Source organism: Nicotiana tomentosiformis, chromosome 4 (genome assembly GCF_000390325.3).
Source record: "Nicotiana tomentosiformis chromosome 4, ASM39032v3, whole genome shotgun sequence".
Lineage (NCBI taxonomy): Eukaryota > Viridiplantae > Streptophyta > Magnoliopsida > Solanales > Solanaceae > Nicotiana > Nicotiana tomentosiformis.
The window spans coordinates 79,921,490-79,938,471 of NC_090815.1; the positions used below are offsets into that span (position 1 = coordinate 79,921,490).

The window sequence follows — 16,982 nt, forward strand, 5'->3', positions numbered from 1 at the left end:
AAAGTAGTGATGAGCTCGGAAGATAGTGGAAGTCCAACATCAATAGCCAATAACAACTTGTAATAATATAATAAGGACAATAAAGGTGAATAACCCAAGAGATATATGCTCAGCTCAATCACATTTACGAGAAAGTATATATGCTTCTCAAGTATAACACCCAAGTCCAAATCTTACCATCGAAATCAACTAAATATGAGTTTATCAAAAGAACCGCATTTATCATTTCACAACATCAGAATCGATGTTCAACCATACTAATTTCACTCAAATATGACTCCGAATCGATGTTCAAAACTCAATAAATCACTTTAGAAAAGTTTAGACAACCTCCCCCCCCCCCCCTCAATTTTCTTATAAATTCATCAATCAAATGCCAAATTCGAAGATAGAATCATTTAATATAATCAAAACTGAGTAAAAAATATTTATCCCCGTGCGGTAAAAATTCTCTTCAAAATCGAGCTCTAAATCTCAAGTTGAGATAAAATGAACCAAAACCTCGATTTTTAAATTTCTGCCCAATTCTTTTGCATTTGCGAACAATAGGTCGCTTCTGCGACAAATATCCCACTTCTGCGGAGACAACTAAAAGCCCATCCTTTCGCACCTGTGGATAAACTCCTGCTTCTGTGACATCGTAAGTGTGATCATATCCCGCTTCTGCGAAACTCCTGCCTAGTCAGCATTTCTGCCTCTGCACCTCGTCTTCCGCTTCTGTGATTCCGCAGATGCGTCCCTTTCTCCGCATTTGCAAACATATCTGACCTGCCTAAAATGCACTTTTGCACCACCGTGCCGCTTCTGCGGCTCCGCGCATGCGTCCATAGCTCCGCATGTGCGGTCACACCATAACTCAAAATCTCGATAATGCTAACATAATCCAAAATGGTCTGAAACTTGACCAAAACTCATCCGAGCCCCTGGGGACCCCGTCCGAACATACGACCAAATCCCAAAATATAACACGGACCTACTCGAGGCCTCAAATCACTCATAACAAACAGAAATCATGAATTGCACCTCAAATCAAACTTAATGAACTTTCAAAGTTTCAACTTTCAAAACTCGTGCCGAACCGTATGAAATCAACTCAGAATGACCTTAAATTTTCAAATGACATAACGAGCATATTCCAACTCCCGAAACATCAATTAGAATTCGATAACATCAAAGTCAACTCCCGATCAAACCTATAAACTTTTCGAACCTTTAAATTGCCAACTTACACCAATAAGCGCCAAAACTTTCTAGAAACATTCAATTGCAAATCCGGGCATACACCCAAGTCCAAAATCACCATTCGGACCTAACGGATTAATCAAAACTTCAATCCGGGGTGAAATACATAAAAGTCAAACCTGGTCAACTCTTCTAAGTTAAAACTTCTAAGATGAAAATTATTCATCCAAATCAATCTCGAATCATCCGAAAATCAAAGCCGACGATACACACAAGTCATAATATACCATATGAAGCTACTCATGACTTCAAACCACAGAACTGAGTGCAATTGCTCAAAATGACCAACAGGATCATTAGAACATGATGCATGACAATAGTAGTTAATGATGGTGGGTGATGGTAGTAGTGACTGATAACAGTGATGAGTGATATATAGTGGTGATTGGTGATTGTTATAGTAATGGTGGTTGGTGGTGATGGTTGTAAACGATGGCTAGTAGTAGTGACAATTGACATTCGTGCTTGACAATGATGGTGATTGTGGCTGAGGATGGTGGTAATGAGTGGTGAGTAGTGGTTGGTTGGTGGTGGTAGTCTATAATGGTGGGGTACAACGATATCAATGGTGATTGTGATTAGTGGTGAAAGTGTAAGAGTAATAGTGAAATATTATTTTTACCTAAATTCTTGAATGTATAACATCCTAATGGTATTAAGACTATGTTATAGATTGTAATCATTAATATCTATTCAGACTCATTAAGTGATTGTATAATTGAAAAAATAAATAGATTTAATGATTAAGATCTGAATGATTAAGATTCAAATCTAAAAAATAAACACACTTAATAATTAAGATCTGAATGATTAAAATTCAAATATTGTTAATGCAAATAAATGAGGCCTAAGTGACCAATATGGAAGAATCGAATGTCCTACTTTTTCATCTCTAGTCCACTTGCAAGCATTGACCTAGTACTTTGAAAATTTAATGCAACTATTCTGACACGTTGAGAAGACCATGTTGGAACTTGCTAGGAAGCTATATTAGGGAAAATATTTAAACAAATTTTCCATTAGGTCCATTAGATCAGTGAAAAACTTGCTAGGAGCATATTGGAACTTACTTTATTTTGATGTTTACACCAACTCCTACTAACTAATCATAATTAAGATGAAAATATATATTAATAACTAGCTATTACCATTTGGTCATATCAGTATATATAAAGATAAACATATCATATATTAATTGGATTGAGGCAAATACCAAATATGGATAAATATTTTAAAAAATAAAGTATATAGAATTAGATTTTACTAAAATCCACAACATCTAAAAGCTAGATTCCTCATTGATTACATAGAGAATGAAAAAAGGAAAAGAAGAAAAAGATAGTGAAAATTCAATTCCACATCGTATGTGTATTATATTGAGCTTTAATAAGTAGGTGCAAAATTGGTACAAGTCTAATAACATGTTTGGTTAAACTTCTAACATTAGCTTATTTTGGAAAGTGCTTTTCGATTTTTTTTGGGTGAGAATCAGTTTATATTTGACTAATTAATTTAAAATCACGTTTGAGCAACAATTAGTGTTTAACTAATGTCACAACCTAAAATTCCACCATAGGTCGTGATGGCACCCAACGCCGCCGCTAGGCAAGCCAACAACTAATCAGCATAACAAATAGTCCAAAACACATCTTAAAACAGTTCAAGAATCAAAATAATCGAAAAGTATTCTCAACCATACGTTAGATATCAAGTATTATTAAAAGAAGTTTGTACAATGATTCAAATTCAAGTCAAATGCTAAATCAACCAATACAAAATACGATCAAGCGGTCCTCAATCCCAAAACTCGGTATCATAAGTGCATGTCATCCACTTGAATATACAATACTACTACAATAACTGTCTCGAATAGAACATAGACAAAATATAGTAAATAAATAGGAAGGGGACTCTGTGTGCTATGGATCATAGCATGGAAAGTATCTCACCACAAAGTCTCCTCGACAGCTGCACCTACGTGCCTGTATGACCACTAGATGGGCCTATCTCAGCACCCGCACTATTAGTGTAGAAGTGTAGTATGAGTACGTAATTCAACGCGTACCCAATAAGTATCCAGTCTAACCTCAAAGAAGTAGTGCCTAGGGGTCGACATCGACACTTACTAGTGGTCCAATAATCAGATGTACACGAGAAATAGATAGGTATGGGGCATGGCAAGTAGCTACGACGCAGATAAATATGTACAACATGCTTTCCAATAAAAAATCAAATACGAAACCGTCAATTACTAATTACTGTCTCGAATGGAGTATAAGTGACAATATCATATGCAAATGCCAAATCTAAGTCAAGATGCTCAAGTACGCACTAACTCCCTACTGAAATATTCGACACTATCCTGTTGAGGCGGACGACCTCCCATAAGAGTAGTGCAAAGATGATCAAATATTTCACATAATCCCGTCGAGTTCGAACGATCCGATCCAATAAAAATGGTGCCCAGACGGACAACCTGATCCATAAGAATATCATAGAGGTGTTCTCACAAAAGTACTTTTGAGGCAAGCAGACCGATCACATACAAATATTGAAACTTTCGAAAAAGTAAGTACATCACAAGAGTAAATTTGTAAGAGAAGATATAATTTTACGGCTAATCGGGTAGCGCGACAAATCTCTAGAATAGCAAAGCTCGGTAAACTACACAAGTCTAGTCTCAGGCTAAATCGTAAGTTAAATCAATTAAACAGGCAAGATTAACTCAAGTAGTACCGCTAAAGCATGATGTAAATCTAAGTTTACTAGACGTGTAAAAAAATCTAGCATACACACGTATGCTCGTTACCTCGTAAGTACATAGCTCCCATAATACATAGCGCATAACAAATAGAACACCTACGTGGTTAAGTTTCCTCTTACAAGGTAGGCAAGAGACTTACCTTACTCCAAAATCCGATATCGGCTCCTATGCGCTCTAACACCTCAAACCAATGCCGAACAATCCTAAACTAGACAAAGAACATGCAAACCAATTAAAATATACTCAAGAACCCATAATTTATCAATTAGAAACAATTCTCAACCCTACACAAAAAGTCAACCACGGGCCCGCGCGCCCGAGTTCTAAAAATTCTCGAAAATAAAAGTTATTCATAGCACCACGAACTCAAACATATAATTTGTTCTCTAACCCATGCCTAATTTTGTGGTCAAATTCTCTTTTTTATCGAATTTTAGGTTTCTACCAAAATTCCATAATTTTTAACAATTTCTACCAATTTGTATGTTAAATTCCATTTATAATTTATGTATTTAGCTCACAACAAGTTCAAAATAACTTACCTTATGATAGATGACGAAAATGGTCTTCACGAATCACCCCAAATCGCCTTTGAAATAAGAAAAATGAAATAAAATGAGCGAAGTCCTGAAGTTCCAACTTATAAGTCTGCACATGTACCATCCTTCACGAACGCGACCCAGGCCTCGCATTCGCGAAGTACAAAATGCTTCTGCCAAAAAGTTCCTCTTCGCAATCGCGGGACTCCACTCAAGAACGCGATGCCTTGACAGCGCAGCCTTCCGCGAACATGGCCCTGCCTTCATGAACATGATTTGAGACCCACAAATAACTCATGTCACACAATAAATAATCTATCATATGACGTATTTGACATGCCAGCGCAATTGATATACACGCTCGGTTGGATGGGTTTATTATACTATTTATTCCGTCAAGTTAAAGTGTTAAATTGGAAAAATTATAAGTTTGTTTACCGGGTGCAAGTTTAAGTGGTCAGGAGGCCTTTTTGCCCAAAGGTTTTATATCTCGATTTTAGCCATCTGGACAATATTTAGCATTTTTTTAAACATCTTGGGAAATAAATATTTGTTCCAAATAAAAACTTTGCGTAGAAGAACACATTAACACCACTTATTAACTTTTTTGAATAAACCTTTAGCTAAAACCTGTTGCAATTAAATGAATACGTTTGTTTGAATAATTTAAGCTACACATACTAGCAACAATTTTTTTATGTTATTAATACAGTTTAATTGGTTATAATATATTATTATTATTAATACATTTTTCATACTAGCATATAAACTTTTTAAAATCTTTTGCAAGGATACCAAAGATTTTTCCACAAATAAAGTTTCGTTCCATATAAAGATACAAACACAAAAGCATAACGTACAATACTAACGTAGCACATAATGCTCTTCCTAAAATAAAAGTTCATCTGACAAATATCACATCGTTGATTTTCCGGAAACTCACCGTTTGCGCGTGTCAACGGCAGAGCTAACACCACCTCCCTCAGTCACCATCTGCGGCGACTTCATTATAATCTCCGTGATCCTCGCAGATTCCGTAAGCATCTCCTTTTATCTGGACAACTCACTGCAAATTGGATAATTCTAGAATCAAAAGTCTATTGGCGACTCTATTGCTTCAGTAGTAATAGTGATTTTTTTCTTTTCTATTCCTTTTTGCTTAAATTTCGGTTTGTTTGTACTGGAAAGTCTGATAGGTGGCTAAGTTGCTCTAAAAGTAGTTTGTAAATAATTTTACTTGCTTAATTTTAATTTTTGTGTTAATTAATCACCTTCGTCGATTATATTGTTCTGGAAGTAATTGCAATTTTGCTCGTTCATCTATTTATCTCCTTGGGTGAATTCGGATCGTTTACTTTAGAATTAGTGTCTCATTGGTGACTGTATTGCTCGTAGAAGCAGTTGTGAATTTGCTTTTGTGCTACTTTTTCGTTTTTTCTGTCTCATGAATTTGGTTCATTGTGCTCTATAAACATAAAACATAGACAAACTATGAGAAGAGGGAGCATGGGGCTTATAGGGGGAGTTAGATATTATGTGGAAGGAAATGTTATGTTGCATTTGAAAAGTTGCACGTGAAGTGTTAGGTTTGCCTAGAAGTTTAGGTGATCCTGGTGGTGGAATGAGGAGGTGCAAAGAATTATTCGTGCTAAAAGAGAGTGCCATAAGAAGTTATGAAAGGCAGAACATGGAGAAGCATTTGAAGAGTATAAGAGATCTAGGAGCGAAGCTAAGAAGGTGATTAGTAAAGCTCGAGTGGAAGCCCTGGATGGCTCCTACCAAAAGGTAGGAACAAGAAAAAGAGAGAAAGAAATGTTTAAACTAGCGCAATGAAGAGAGAAAAGGAGTAAGGATTTAAATCAAGTGAAGTGTATTGAAGACCGATTCTCTGAAGTTTTGACAAGGTATAATGCACGATGGAACTTTTGCTATACTTAGTAGAATTAGACGATTGAGAAAAAATATGCTATGAAAAATATGAAGATGAGAGATGCTTGTGGTTCAAATAGTATTCACGTAGAGGTTTGGAAGTGTCTCGGAGGGTTTCAAATGGGTGACTTATCAAGCTATTTAATACTATACTAGGAAGTCATAGGATGCCCAGTGAGTAGAGAAAGAGTACCCTGATTCTAATTTGTTAGAAATAAGGAGATATTCAAAGTTGTGTGGACAATCGTGACATTAAATTTTATGAGTCATATGATGAAACTTTGGGGAAGAGTGATAGAACATAGACTTAGGGATACTACAAGAGTGACTGGGAATCAATTTGGATTTATGCCCGGTAGATCTACAACAAAGGCTGTATTCTTGCTAAGAAGATTGGTGAAAAACTAAAAATTTATCGCGAGAGGAAGAAAGATCTACACATGGTGTTTATTTACCTGAAGAACATATGATAGAGTACCAAAAAAGACTCTTTAGTGGGTGTTGGAGAAGAAAATATTCATGTTAAATATATAAATGCCATAAATGACATGTGCGAAGGAGGCATCACGAGCATGAGAATAGTAGTAGGCGATACAAAAGATTTTTCCATAATTGTGGGTTTACGCCAATGATCAACAATTATTACTTATAAGCAATACACTAAAGATCGATATTGAGCCCGTACTTATTTATCCTAGTTATGGACGAGCTATCTAACGGTCCCATAGTATGGTATTTGCTGATGATATTGTGTTAATTGACGGAATCAGTGATGATGTCAACCAAAAACTTCAACAACAACAACCCAGTATAATCCCACTAGTGGGGTCTGGGGAGGGTAGTGTGTACGCAGACCTTACCCCTACCCTGGGGTAGAGAGGTTGTTTCCGATAGATCCTCGGCTCCCTCCCTCCAAGAACTCCCCACCTTGCTCTTGGGGTGACTCGAACTCACAACCTCTTGGTTGGAAGTGGAGGGTGTTCACCACTAGAGCAACCCAACTTGACTATAGAAAACATTCTAGAGAATAAGACTTTTAGGATTAGTAGAAGTAAGACTGATATGAGCTGCAAGTTTACTTAACATAAGTAGAGTGACTGTAAGGTGAGATTAGATGGTATTTTGGTGCCTAAATGCAATTGAGTATCAAGTAAGAGAAGATCGCTTGAGATAGCTGGTCATATCATGCGTTGACCTCTAGATACACTGGTCGTAAGTGTGAAAACACGTCGAATTAATGTGCTAAAAAGGGACGAGGTAGACCTAAGATCACATGAAAAGAAGTTGTCTCGAAAGACCTACATCTCTTGGAACCAATGCAGATTTAGCGAAAGACAGGGCATAATAATAATAAAAAATTATATAGGCGATATCAATTAGTTGAGAATATGTTTTGGTCATGTCAATACATTTACATTAGGTCCTATGCTTTCTAGGAGTCTTTTAGCCCCATTAGAGATTCTTATGCCATAAGGAAATATAGAGAAATTCTAGTACTTTTTATTTTTATTTTACTTTGTATAATGTTAATTTGAGATGAATTTAAATGAGGAAACTTGGTCAGTGACGATTCATTAACATATCAATAACGGATCCCAAATTTGGATGTTATGTGTTCTAAGTTGGAGTTTGTGTGTTACCAAAAAAAGGGAACCCGTAAAAAACAAAAAGAAGTGTACACCGTGGGACTCAAACCCAAGTACAACTGCTCAATACCATTCAAACTTAAAGGCCTGTTGAACGGGGTCCACAACTGAAACGTAGTCTGATTGGCGACTCTATTGCTATAGAAATAATTTGTTATGTTACAGATTTACTCAACATTCTTTTGTCTTTTTTGTATGTGGTTGTTTGCCCTAGAATTATTGTCTGATTGGCAATTGTGTTGCCGTAGGAGCACAGATTGGTTGTAGAATCACAATTTATCATTGTTCTTGGAGGAGTACCATTTCAATTTTGTGAGACTTGTGAGTTCCACAGCTTGGGTAGGCCAAGGATTCTTGTAGATTAATAATAATTAATGATATCATGAGCTAGGTGATTCCCTCCGATCCGCTCAAGTCTTAGTGAGCAAAGTTACCATAGTAAGGTATCTGGACTGATGGGCGATAGTAGATATCTACCAGAATAGTCAAGGTGCACGCTAGGTGACACGATACCGCCATTATAAAAAGTGTGATATCATGAGCTGAGCTGAATGCATGGTTAGTTGGTTATATGCTATTAGGGTGTGCTTTGGGCAGGGATGATTGCAAGATAAAAAAATCATCTAAACCTTAAAGGTATGCTATAAGATTCGTCTATGTTCGATTCGAACCAGCATTTCAGCATGATAAAGAAATGGACGTTGGGCGTAACTCAATCCCAAAAGCTAGCTCATGAGGTGAGGATTTTTCAGACCATATAAAGAGACCTTCCCATCCCTTGATAGCCTATGTGGGACTCAACATCCCTTGCACGGCGATCTGGAGCGTGGACAATATAAGATGGGGGGCCCAACATCGGTTAATGAATTGGGATGGGCATCTCAATACCATGTTAAAGAAATGGACCTTGGGCCTAACTCGACCACAAAAACTAGCTCATGATTTGAGGATTGTCCAAGATCATATAAGGAGACCTATTTATATTTTTTCACTTGATGTGGGACTCAACACCCCCTCCCCTCCCACACCCAAGGTTGGACATCTGGAGCGTGGACAACTAAGTTGCTCGGACTCTTCACTTCCAATGCCGCACCCGTGTCGACACGACGTGGGTGTGAGATCCGTACCAGATATGGTTAATCTATTTTGGGTACTTTGACCAAAATCGACGGAGAAATTCAGTACATATACAATGAATTTTTAAAATCAAAACAAAAGTTAGGGTGAAATTGAAGAAAACGAAATAACTTGTATATAGAAATTTTTATGTCAGTCCTTTTTCCTTTTATCTCTTTCTCGGGTTCTCCTCTTGATCAATATTTTTTTCTTCTTAGAATACCTTTTAAGTTTTTCACATAATATCTCATAATTTAGATATATCTTTGTAACTCTATTTTAGCACCCAAGGGTGTAGCCTAGTGGTCAATGAAGTGGGTGAGAACCATGAGGTTTCAGGTTCAAATCCCAGCGGAGGCAAAAAACAGTAGGTGATTTCTTTCCATCTATCCAAGCTTTTGTGGATAGAGTTACCTAGTACCTATTGCTTGTGGGAGGTGGCAGGTATCCCGTGGAATTAGTTGAGGTGCAGGCAAGCTGGCCCGGACATCACAGTCATAAAAAAAAACTCTATTTTTAGATATTTGAATTATTTTTAGCCGAATCTCCGCACCCGTATCAATGCCTGGATCCGTACCCCCGAATCTTAAAATTTAGATCATGAAGGATTCAACCTCTAAATCCGCACCCGTATCGGACACCCGCACCCAAGTCCGAGCAACTTAGGTGGACAGTAATGGGGCCCAACATCGGGTAAATTGGGATGAACCTGAGCTCTAATACTATGATAAAGAAATGGACCTTGGGCCTAACTCAACTCCAAAAGCTAGCTTATGAGGTGAGGATTGCCCAAGACCATATAAAAGAGAACTTCCATCTCTTGATGGCCGATGTGGGACTCAACACAATACCTTTAAATAATTTGTTTTTAAGGAAAATTAGGTAAACTTTAGAATTTGAGGTTCTCTAAATCTCACACTTATGTCACATTGACATAAATATTTCTGATTAAACTAAAAGGAGGCTAAAGGAACACTTGGAAAACATTGGACCTATTGTAGGTTAAACTACTGAGTTTTAATCCCAACAAGTTGATATCACATGTATAATAAATTTTCTTTTGTTCTGTTTTATTTTTAACAAAGAAGCACCGGTTCCATGAAAGTTTACGTTTTTTGAGATAACTTCCTTCCATATGATTTTAGGTATACTCGTATCCTTCTAGTGCTTCCAATTATCAACCTTTCAGTAATCTGGAGGAGAGATATACCAAAAAGTAGAGAATATACAAGAAAACACGATTCTCTACGAAAGACACCAATTATCTATACAAATAGGAGTCTCATGCGTGCACCAAAAAGCAATCAAAGACAATAGGCTATTCCGAAAGTACAAAATCATGCATTATGTCTGTTGTTAAAAGATAAAATCCTACATATCTGTCTATCGGACTCCTAAGGGGATGGTCTCATGCTGACCATCAACTTTGAGCAGCAATTCTTGTTCTGATAATGTTTGGCTTTGGATGAGTCAGATTTTCTGGTCTTTATTGTTTTCTGATCATTGTCCAGTTTCTTCCTTACAAGTCCTTATTGTTTTTGTAATGTAGTTGTTAACCTTATCAGTTTTATCAATCTTGCAGGTACACTTCTAATTCTTTGGTAATGAATAGACCCATATGACGCTAGATGTGCTTTAACCTCAAAATCAGCAGCTATTACATGAAAACGTGCATATAAGTCAACAATGAAGCGTTATGTTTATATTGACGATGATGATCTGTCAAACAATGTTTACTGTGACAACCGTATCTCGAACAGAAAATATACTGTATGGAATTTTCTTCCAAAGAACTTGTGGGAACAATTCAGGTAACTTTTTAAATTTGTTGTCATAAAATTTTTGCATTCTATTATAGATTGAGTCAGTGAACATGTGGATTTGACATTTTGGGTTTCTCACGAATGTTTTGCTATCATGCAACATTGTGATTTAGTGCGCCAATTAATTCATTTGTGCTTGTTTCATTACATTATCAATTTTATTTGTAACCTTCTTTCGGGTCTGTTATTATCCTATTCATTGTTGTCTAGATTGTTTCTTGCATCAAACTTTGTAAAAGGAACCAACTCTTTCTTATTCTGTTGTGAGCTTGAATTTCTAAATATCTATCTCTCCCTTTTCCTAACAGCTTTATCTTTTTTGTTTCCAGCCGATTTATGAACCAGTACTTTTTGTTGATTGCTTGCCTTCAACTATGGTCACTCATCACTCCAGTAAATCCTGCTAGTACATGGGGCCCTCTCATCTTTATATTTGCAGTCTCAGCAACAAAGGAGGCATGGGATGATTACAATAGATATCTTTCGGACAAGAAAGCTAATGAGAAAGAAGTTTGGGTTGTGCGGAAGGGCACCAGAAAACATGTATAACATTAATGTCTACATTTTTCATTACATTTTTGTTCTCTTATATCAGAAACTATATCAGAAAGTTCATTTCTTATTTGATTTAATTCAACTTTGGATTTGTCTGATTTCTTTCACCTATTCTGTCCTGAAGTGAACATACCCCCAAAAGTTACGTGGTCAAACTTTAGTTTCTTAATACGACCTTCCATTGTTATTTTCCAGTAAGTTGAAAAGTTAATGTGCGGCTTCTCGTATAACACCCTTCATAGTCAGAATATAATTTTTACTTTTGGCTTGAGCGAGTATCTTGATTCACTTTTACATATTCTATTTCATCATCTCTGTAATTATTTTCTTGTTTATTGTTTCACCAGAATTCTGATACTGATTAAATGTCCTACATTACTTGTATTTCCTTGTAGATTCAAGCCCAAGACATTTGTGTTGGTAACATAGTATGGCTTCGCGAGAATGATGAAGTGCCCTGTGATCTGGTCTTGATTGGTACATCTGATCCACAAGGTCTTTGTTACGTGGAGGTAAATCATTATGCCTTCAACAAAGTTTTTCTGTTGTAGAAGATTATGTTGCACCTCTTCCACTTTACCTGAACTAAGCAGACGTGTTAGGATCTGATGGTTGTCGTTAGTTAGGATAAAGGATGGTTGTTATTGTTTGGAAGGGTATCACAGGAGTCATGAGATTCTTGAGAAAAATTATACTTGATGTTTTAGACTTATCTTTCTTTTTTATAAGGTAAATACTCTTATTAATAATGGGAAAATCACCCGTATACAAGTAGTATACCAAAAATGTAGAGATCAACAAAACAACACCCAATCTTCTATACACACTGGACCTTCATGGATGCACCAAAAAGTAACCAGAAATGAGGATAGTCCTCAAGCGTATTGTTCTCTATACCATCAAATGTTCTGCTATTCTTTTCCTTCCACAGGATCCACATAAGTGCTAGTAGCGCAACATCCATGCTCTTCGACTTCTCTTTCTTCTTCTGAATTTCCCGTTGGAGAGTACCTCCGTAACTGTGCCCAGATCACCCATTGCATCCAAACCATCTCAAAATCTCACACCACAAGCAAGCTGCCAATCGACAATGTAGTGGTAGGTGATTCACATCTTGACCTGAACTTTTGCACATGAAGCACCACCTGACATATGTAATCCACCTTTTTTCCAAATTATATGCCGTCAATATAGCTCCTCTCGCTGCTATCCAAGTGAAAAAGCATACCTTTTTTGGTGCTCTGGGAATTCAATTGGGTAAGTGTGAAAAATTTGGCTCCTACGTCACCAAGAGCTTATGATAATATAACTTTATTGAAAACTCGGTGCACACAAATTGTGGATGCTCCAATGTAAACTGCGGGACTAAATCAAAACACTTCTTGCTTGCATCTTTTACTGATGGATGTGCTCTATTTGATTTTAATTATTTATTAATAGATTTGCTGGCTTTTTCCTGATGGATGACCCTATGCTTTTCAGTCTTCTGGAATAATACGCTTTGATGATCACCTCTGTTCAAACTGACTTATAGGACATTTTTTATTGCTATATCATATTACAGACAGCTGCCCTTGATGGTGAAACTGATCTTAAGACAAGGGTGGTTGCCTCTGCTTGTATGGGAATAGATTCTGAATTGTTGCACAAAATCAAGGTAAATAATACTGCTTTCTATTGCAGGGAAATAATCTGTTAGTATTCGTTCTGGTGAAAGTTTCTTCTTGTGTATTCTACATGTTGACGTTCTTCTACAGGGTGTAATTGAGTGTCCCATTCCGGATAAAGACATCAGAAGATTTGATGCAAATATGAGGCTATTTCCTCCGTTCTTGGACAATGATGTATGCCCTTTGACCATTAAAAATACAATTCTCCAATCATGCTATTTGAGGAACACAGAATGGGCATGTGGTGTTGCTGTTTATACAGGCAAGTTTTCATATGAAGAAGAAATAGAATAAGGGAACATTATTGATGAAAGTATAATTTGCTATCAGATACCGCAAGTTAGTGATGTTTGATAGAAGAAGAGCCCGTTGGGCCATGAATTTTTTTTCACTTTTTTTCGAAAATTTTTCACTTTTTTCGAAATCAGTGTTTGGCCATAAAATTTTCAATTTTTATTTGAAGATGAATTTTGGAAATTTTTGAACATTTGAGAAACTCCCAAAGCTGTTTTTCAAAATTTTCACTCAGATCACTCACAAAAATTTAAAAACAACCCAAAATTATATTCATGTCCAAACATAAATGGTCCTTCGACCTTCGTTTGATTCCGACGGCCGGCATAGATCTCATGAGACCCGCCCTATCTTAACCTTATGATCCTAGTCTGCTCGTCTCTGTCTTGAGGCCAATAAAATGCAAATAGGGATCAGAAATGTGGTCAATATCACCAAGAATAAAGAGATACCGTCTATACCTAAATAAAAATTGATGCTTTCATAAGGAAGTCATCGAAGGCTTTCCACCTAGCGCACAACGTTGAGTTCTATTCGAATGTCGTTAAGAAGGCCGACCACATAGGGGGGTGAACCGAAAAACTCAGCTTTTCGGAGCGGACCAATCTTCCGTGCCCCCCCCCCCCCCGCCGCGCCCACTCTCTCTCTCTAAAAAAGCCTTAAGCATAGAAAATTTTTCCTTTTCCATAGGAAACTCCAATTTTCAAATACCATTTTCACTTGAAAAATAATTTCACTTTTTCCGGAATTTTACAACTCTTATGTCCAAACGCCTACTTAATAGGATACCAATATGCGTATTTATTTTTAAAGCTTGGTGATATTTCTTCTAATTAACACCAAGCTGACAGTTGACTAATAGGAGGGAAATTGGTCCAATTTTCTTGATCAAGGTTGATGTATTGCAGGACCATTGGTTGGGTTTGTCTCATAGCTGCTTATATGAGCATGATTTTATCGTGATGACCAAATATCGATATTCGTTATTGTGAAAAGGTACGAGAAAAAATATGTTATTGATATTGGATATTAAATACAATACAAGAGGTCCCTATTTATAGCTATACACTATAAGGAGATATTACTCCTCTTCCAATGTGGGACAAAACTACACTATACATATCTGTAAACTAACACTCCCCCTCAAGCCGGTGCATACACATCATATGTACCGAGCTTGTTACACATGTAGCTAATACGAGAACCAGTAAGAGACTTAGTGAAAATCTCTGCTAGTTGATCATTCGACTTTACAAACTTGGTAACAATATCTCCTGAAAGTATTTTTTCTCTGACAAAGTGACAGTCGATCTCAATGTGTTTAGTTCTCTCATGGAACACCGGATTTGACGCAATATGAAGAGCAGCTTGGTTATCACACACTAGTTCCATCTTACTGATTTCTCCGAACTTTAACTCCTTGAGCAACTGCTTGACCCAAACTAACTCACACGTCGCCATAGCCATGGCCCGATATTCGGCTTCGGCGCTAGATCGAGCAACTACATTCTGTTTCTTGATCTTCCACGAGACCAAGTTACCTCATACTGGAACACAATATCCAGACGTAGAACGTCTATCAAAAGGTGATCCTGCCCAATCAACATCTGTGTACCCAACAATCTGTTCGTGGCCTTGATCCTCGAATAGTAATCCTTTGCCTGGAGCTGACTTTATATACCGAAGAATGCGAATAACTGCATCCCAGTGACTATCACAGGGAGAATCCATAAACTGACTTACAACACTCACCGGAAAAGAAATGTCAGGTCTAGTCACTGTGAGATAATTCAATTTGCCAACCAACCTCCTATATCTCGTAGGGTCTCTAAGAGGCTCCCGCTGTCCAGGCAGAAGCTTAGCATTCGGATCCATAGGAGAGTCAATAGGTCTGCAACCCATCATTCCAGTCTCCTCAAGAATGTCTAAGGCATACTTCCGCTGTGAAATAACAATACCTGAGCTAGACTGAGCGACCTCAATACCTAGAAAATACTTCAATCTGCCCAGATCCTTAGTCTGGAAGTGCTGAAAGAGATGTTGCTTCAGATTAGTAATACCATCCTGATCATTGCCAGTAATAACAATATCATCAACATAAACCACTAGATAAATACACAGATTAGGAGCAGAATGCCGATAAAACATGAGTGGTCAGCCTCACTACGAGTCATGCCGAACTTCTGAATAATTGTGCTGAACTTACCAAACCAAGCTCGAGGGGACTGTTTCAAACCATATAGTGACCTGCGCAATCTGCACACACAACCATTAAACTCCCCATGAGCAACAAAACGAGGTGGTTGCTCTATATAAACTTCTTCCTCAAGATCACCGTGGAGAAAAGCATTCTTAATGTCTAACTGATAAAGAGGCCAATGACGTACAACATCCATGGACAAAAAGAGACGAATAGATGCTACTTTAGCCACGGGAGAGAAAGTATCACTATAATCGAGCCCAAAAATCTGAGTATATCCTTTTGCAACAAGACGAGCCTTAAGCCGATCAACCTGGCCATCCGGGCCGACTTTGACTGCATAAACCCAACGACAACCAACAGTAGACTTACCTGCAGGAAGAGGAACAAGCTCCCAAGTGCCATTCGCATGTAAAGCAGACATCTTGTCTATCATAGCATGTCGCCATCCTGGATGAGATAGTGCCTCACCTGTAGACTTAGGGATAGAAATAGTGGACAAAGAAGATATAAAAGTATAATGAGGTGACGACATGTGATGATAACTTAAACCGACATAGTGGGGATTAGGATTAAATGTGGATCGTACACCTTTGCGGAGTGCAATTGGTTGACTAAGGGGAGACAAGTCCGCAGTAGGTGCAGAATCTGATGCGGGGCGTGAATCACCTGGGCCCGATGCTGGATGTGGACGACGATGATAAGTCAAAAGTGGTGGAGTTGCAGAAGGTTGAACTGGATTATGTGGAGGAACTGGAGCTATAGGTGGTGGAGCTACAACTGGAGCTGTAGGTGGTGGAACTGGAGCTGTAGGTGGTGGAGCTACAACTGGAGCTATAAGTGGTGGAGCTACAACTGGTGCTGTAGGTGGTGGAGCTACAACTGGAGCTGTAGGTGGTGGAGCTACAACTGGAGCTGTAGGTGGTGGAGCTGGAGTGAATGAATCTCCAAAAGATGAAACTGGTAGTACCTCAGAAATATCTAAGTGATGACCTGAACTTGTGAAGTATGATTGGGTTTCAAAGAAGGTAACATCAGCGGACATAAGGTACCGCTGGAGGTCAGGAGAGTAGCATCGATACCCCTTTTGTGTTCTCGAGAAACCCAGAAATACGCACTTAAGAGTACGGGGAGCTAACTTATCTGTTCCTGGAATAAGGTTATGGACAAAACAAATGCTTCCAAAGATACGAGGTGGAAGAGA

At 37.8% G+C, this 16,982-nt stretch overlaps 1 protein-coding gene across 1 annotated transcript in view; it reads left to right on the forward strand.

Annotated features, from left to right (window-relative positions):
• Window positions 1-5,422: 5,422 nt before the first annotated feature.
• Window positions 5,423-16,982, forward strand: part of LOC104120125 (phospholipid-transporting ATPase 2) — a 46,902-nt gene continuing 35,342 nt past the window's right edge. The window contains exons 1-6 of the mRNA XM_070199898.1: window positions 5,423-5,581; window positions 10,819-11,047; window positions 11,389-11,602; window positions 12,010-12,126; window positions 13,179-13,271; window positions 13,372-13,546. Of these exons, the coding sequence (XP_070055999.1) occupies window positions 10,923-11,047; window positions 11,389-11,602; window positions 12,010-12,126; window positions 13,179-13,271; window positions 13,372-13,546 (724 nt within the window). The 5' untranslated portion in view covers window positions 5,423-5,581; window positions 10,819-10,922. The remainder of the gene's footprint in view (window positions 5,582-10,818; window positions 11,048-11,388; window positions 11,603-12,009; window positions 12,127-13,178; window positions 13,272-13,371; window positions 13,547-16,982) is intronic.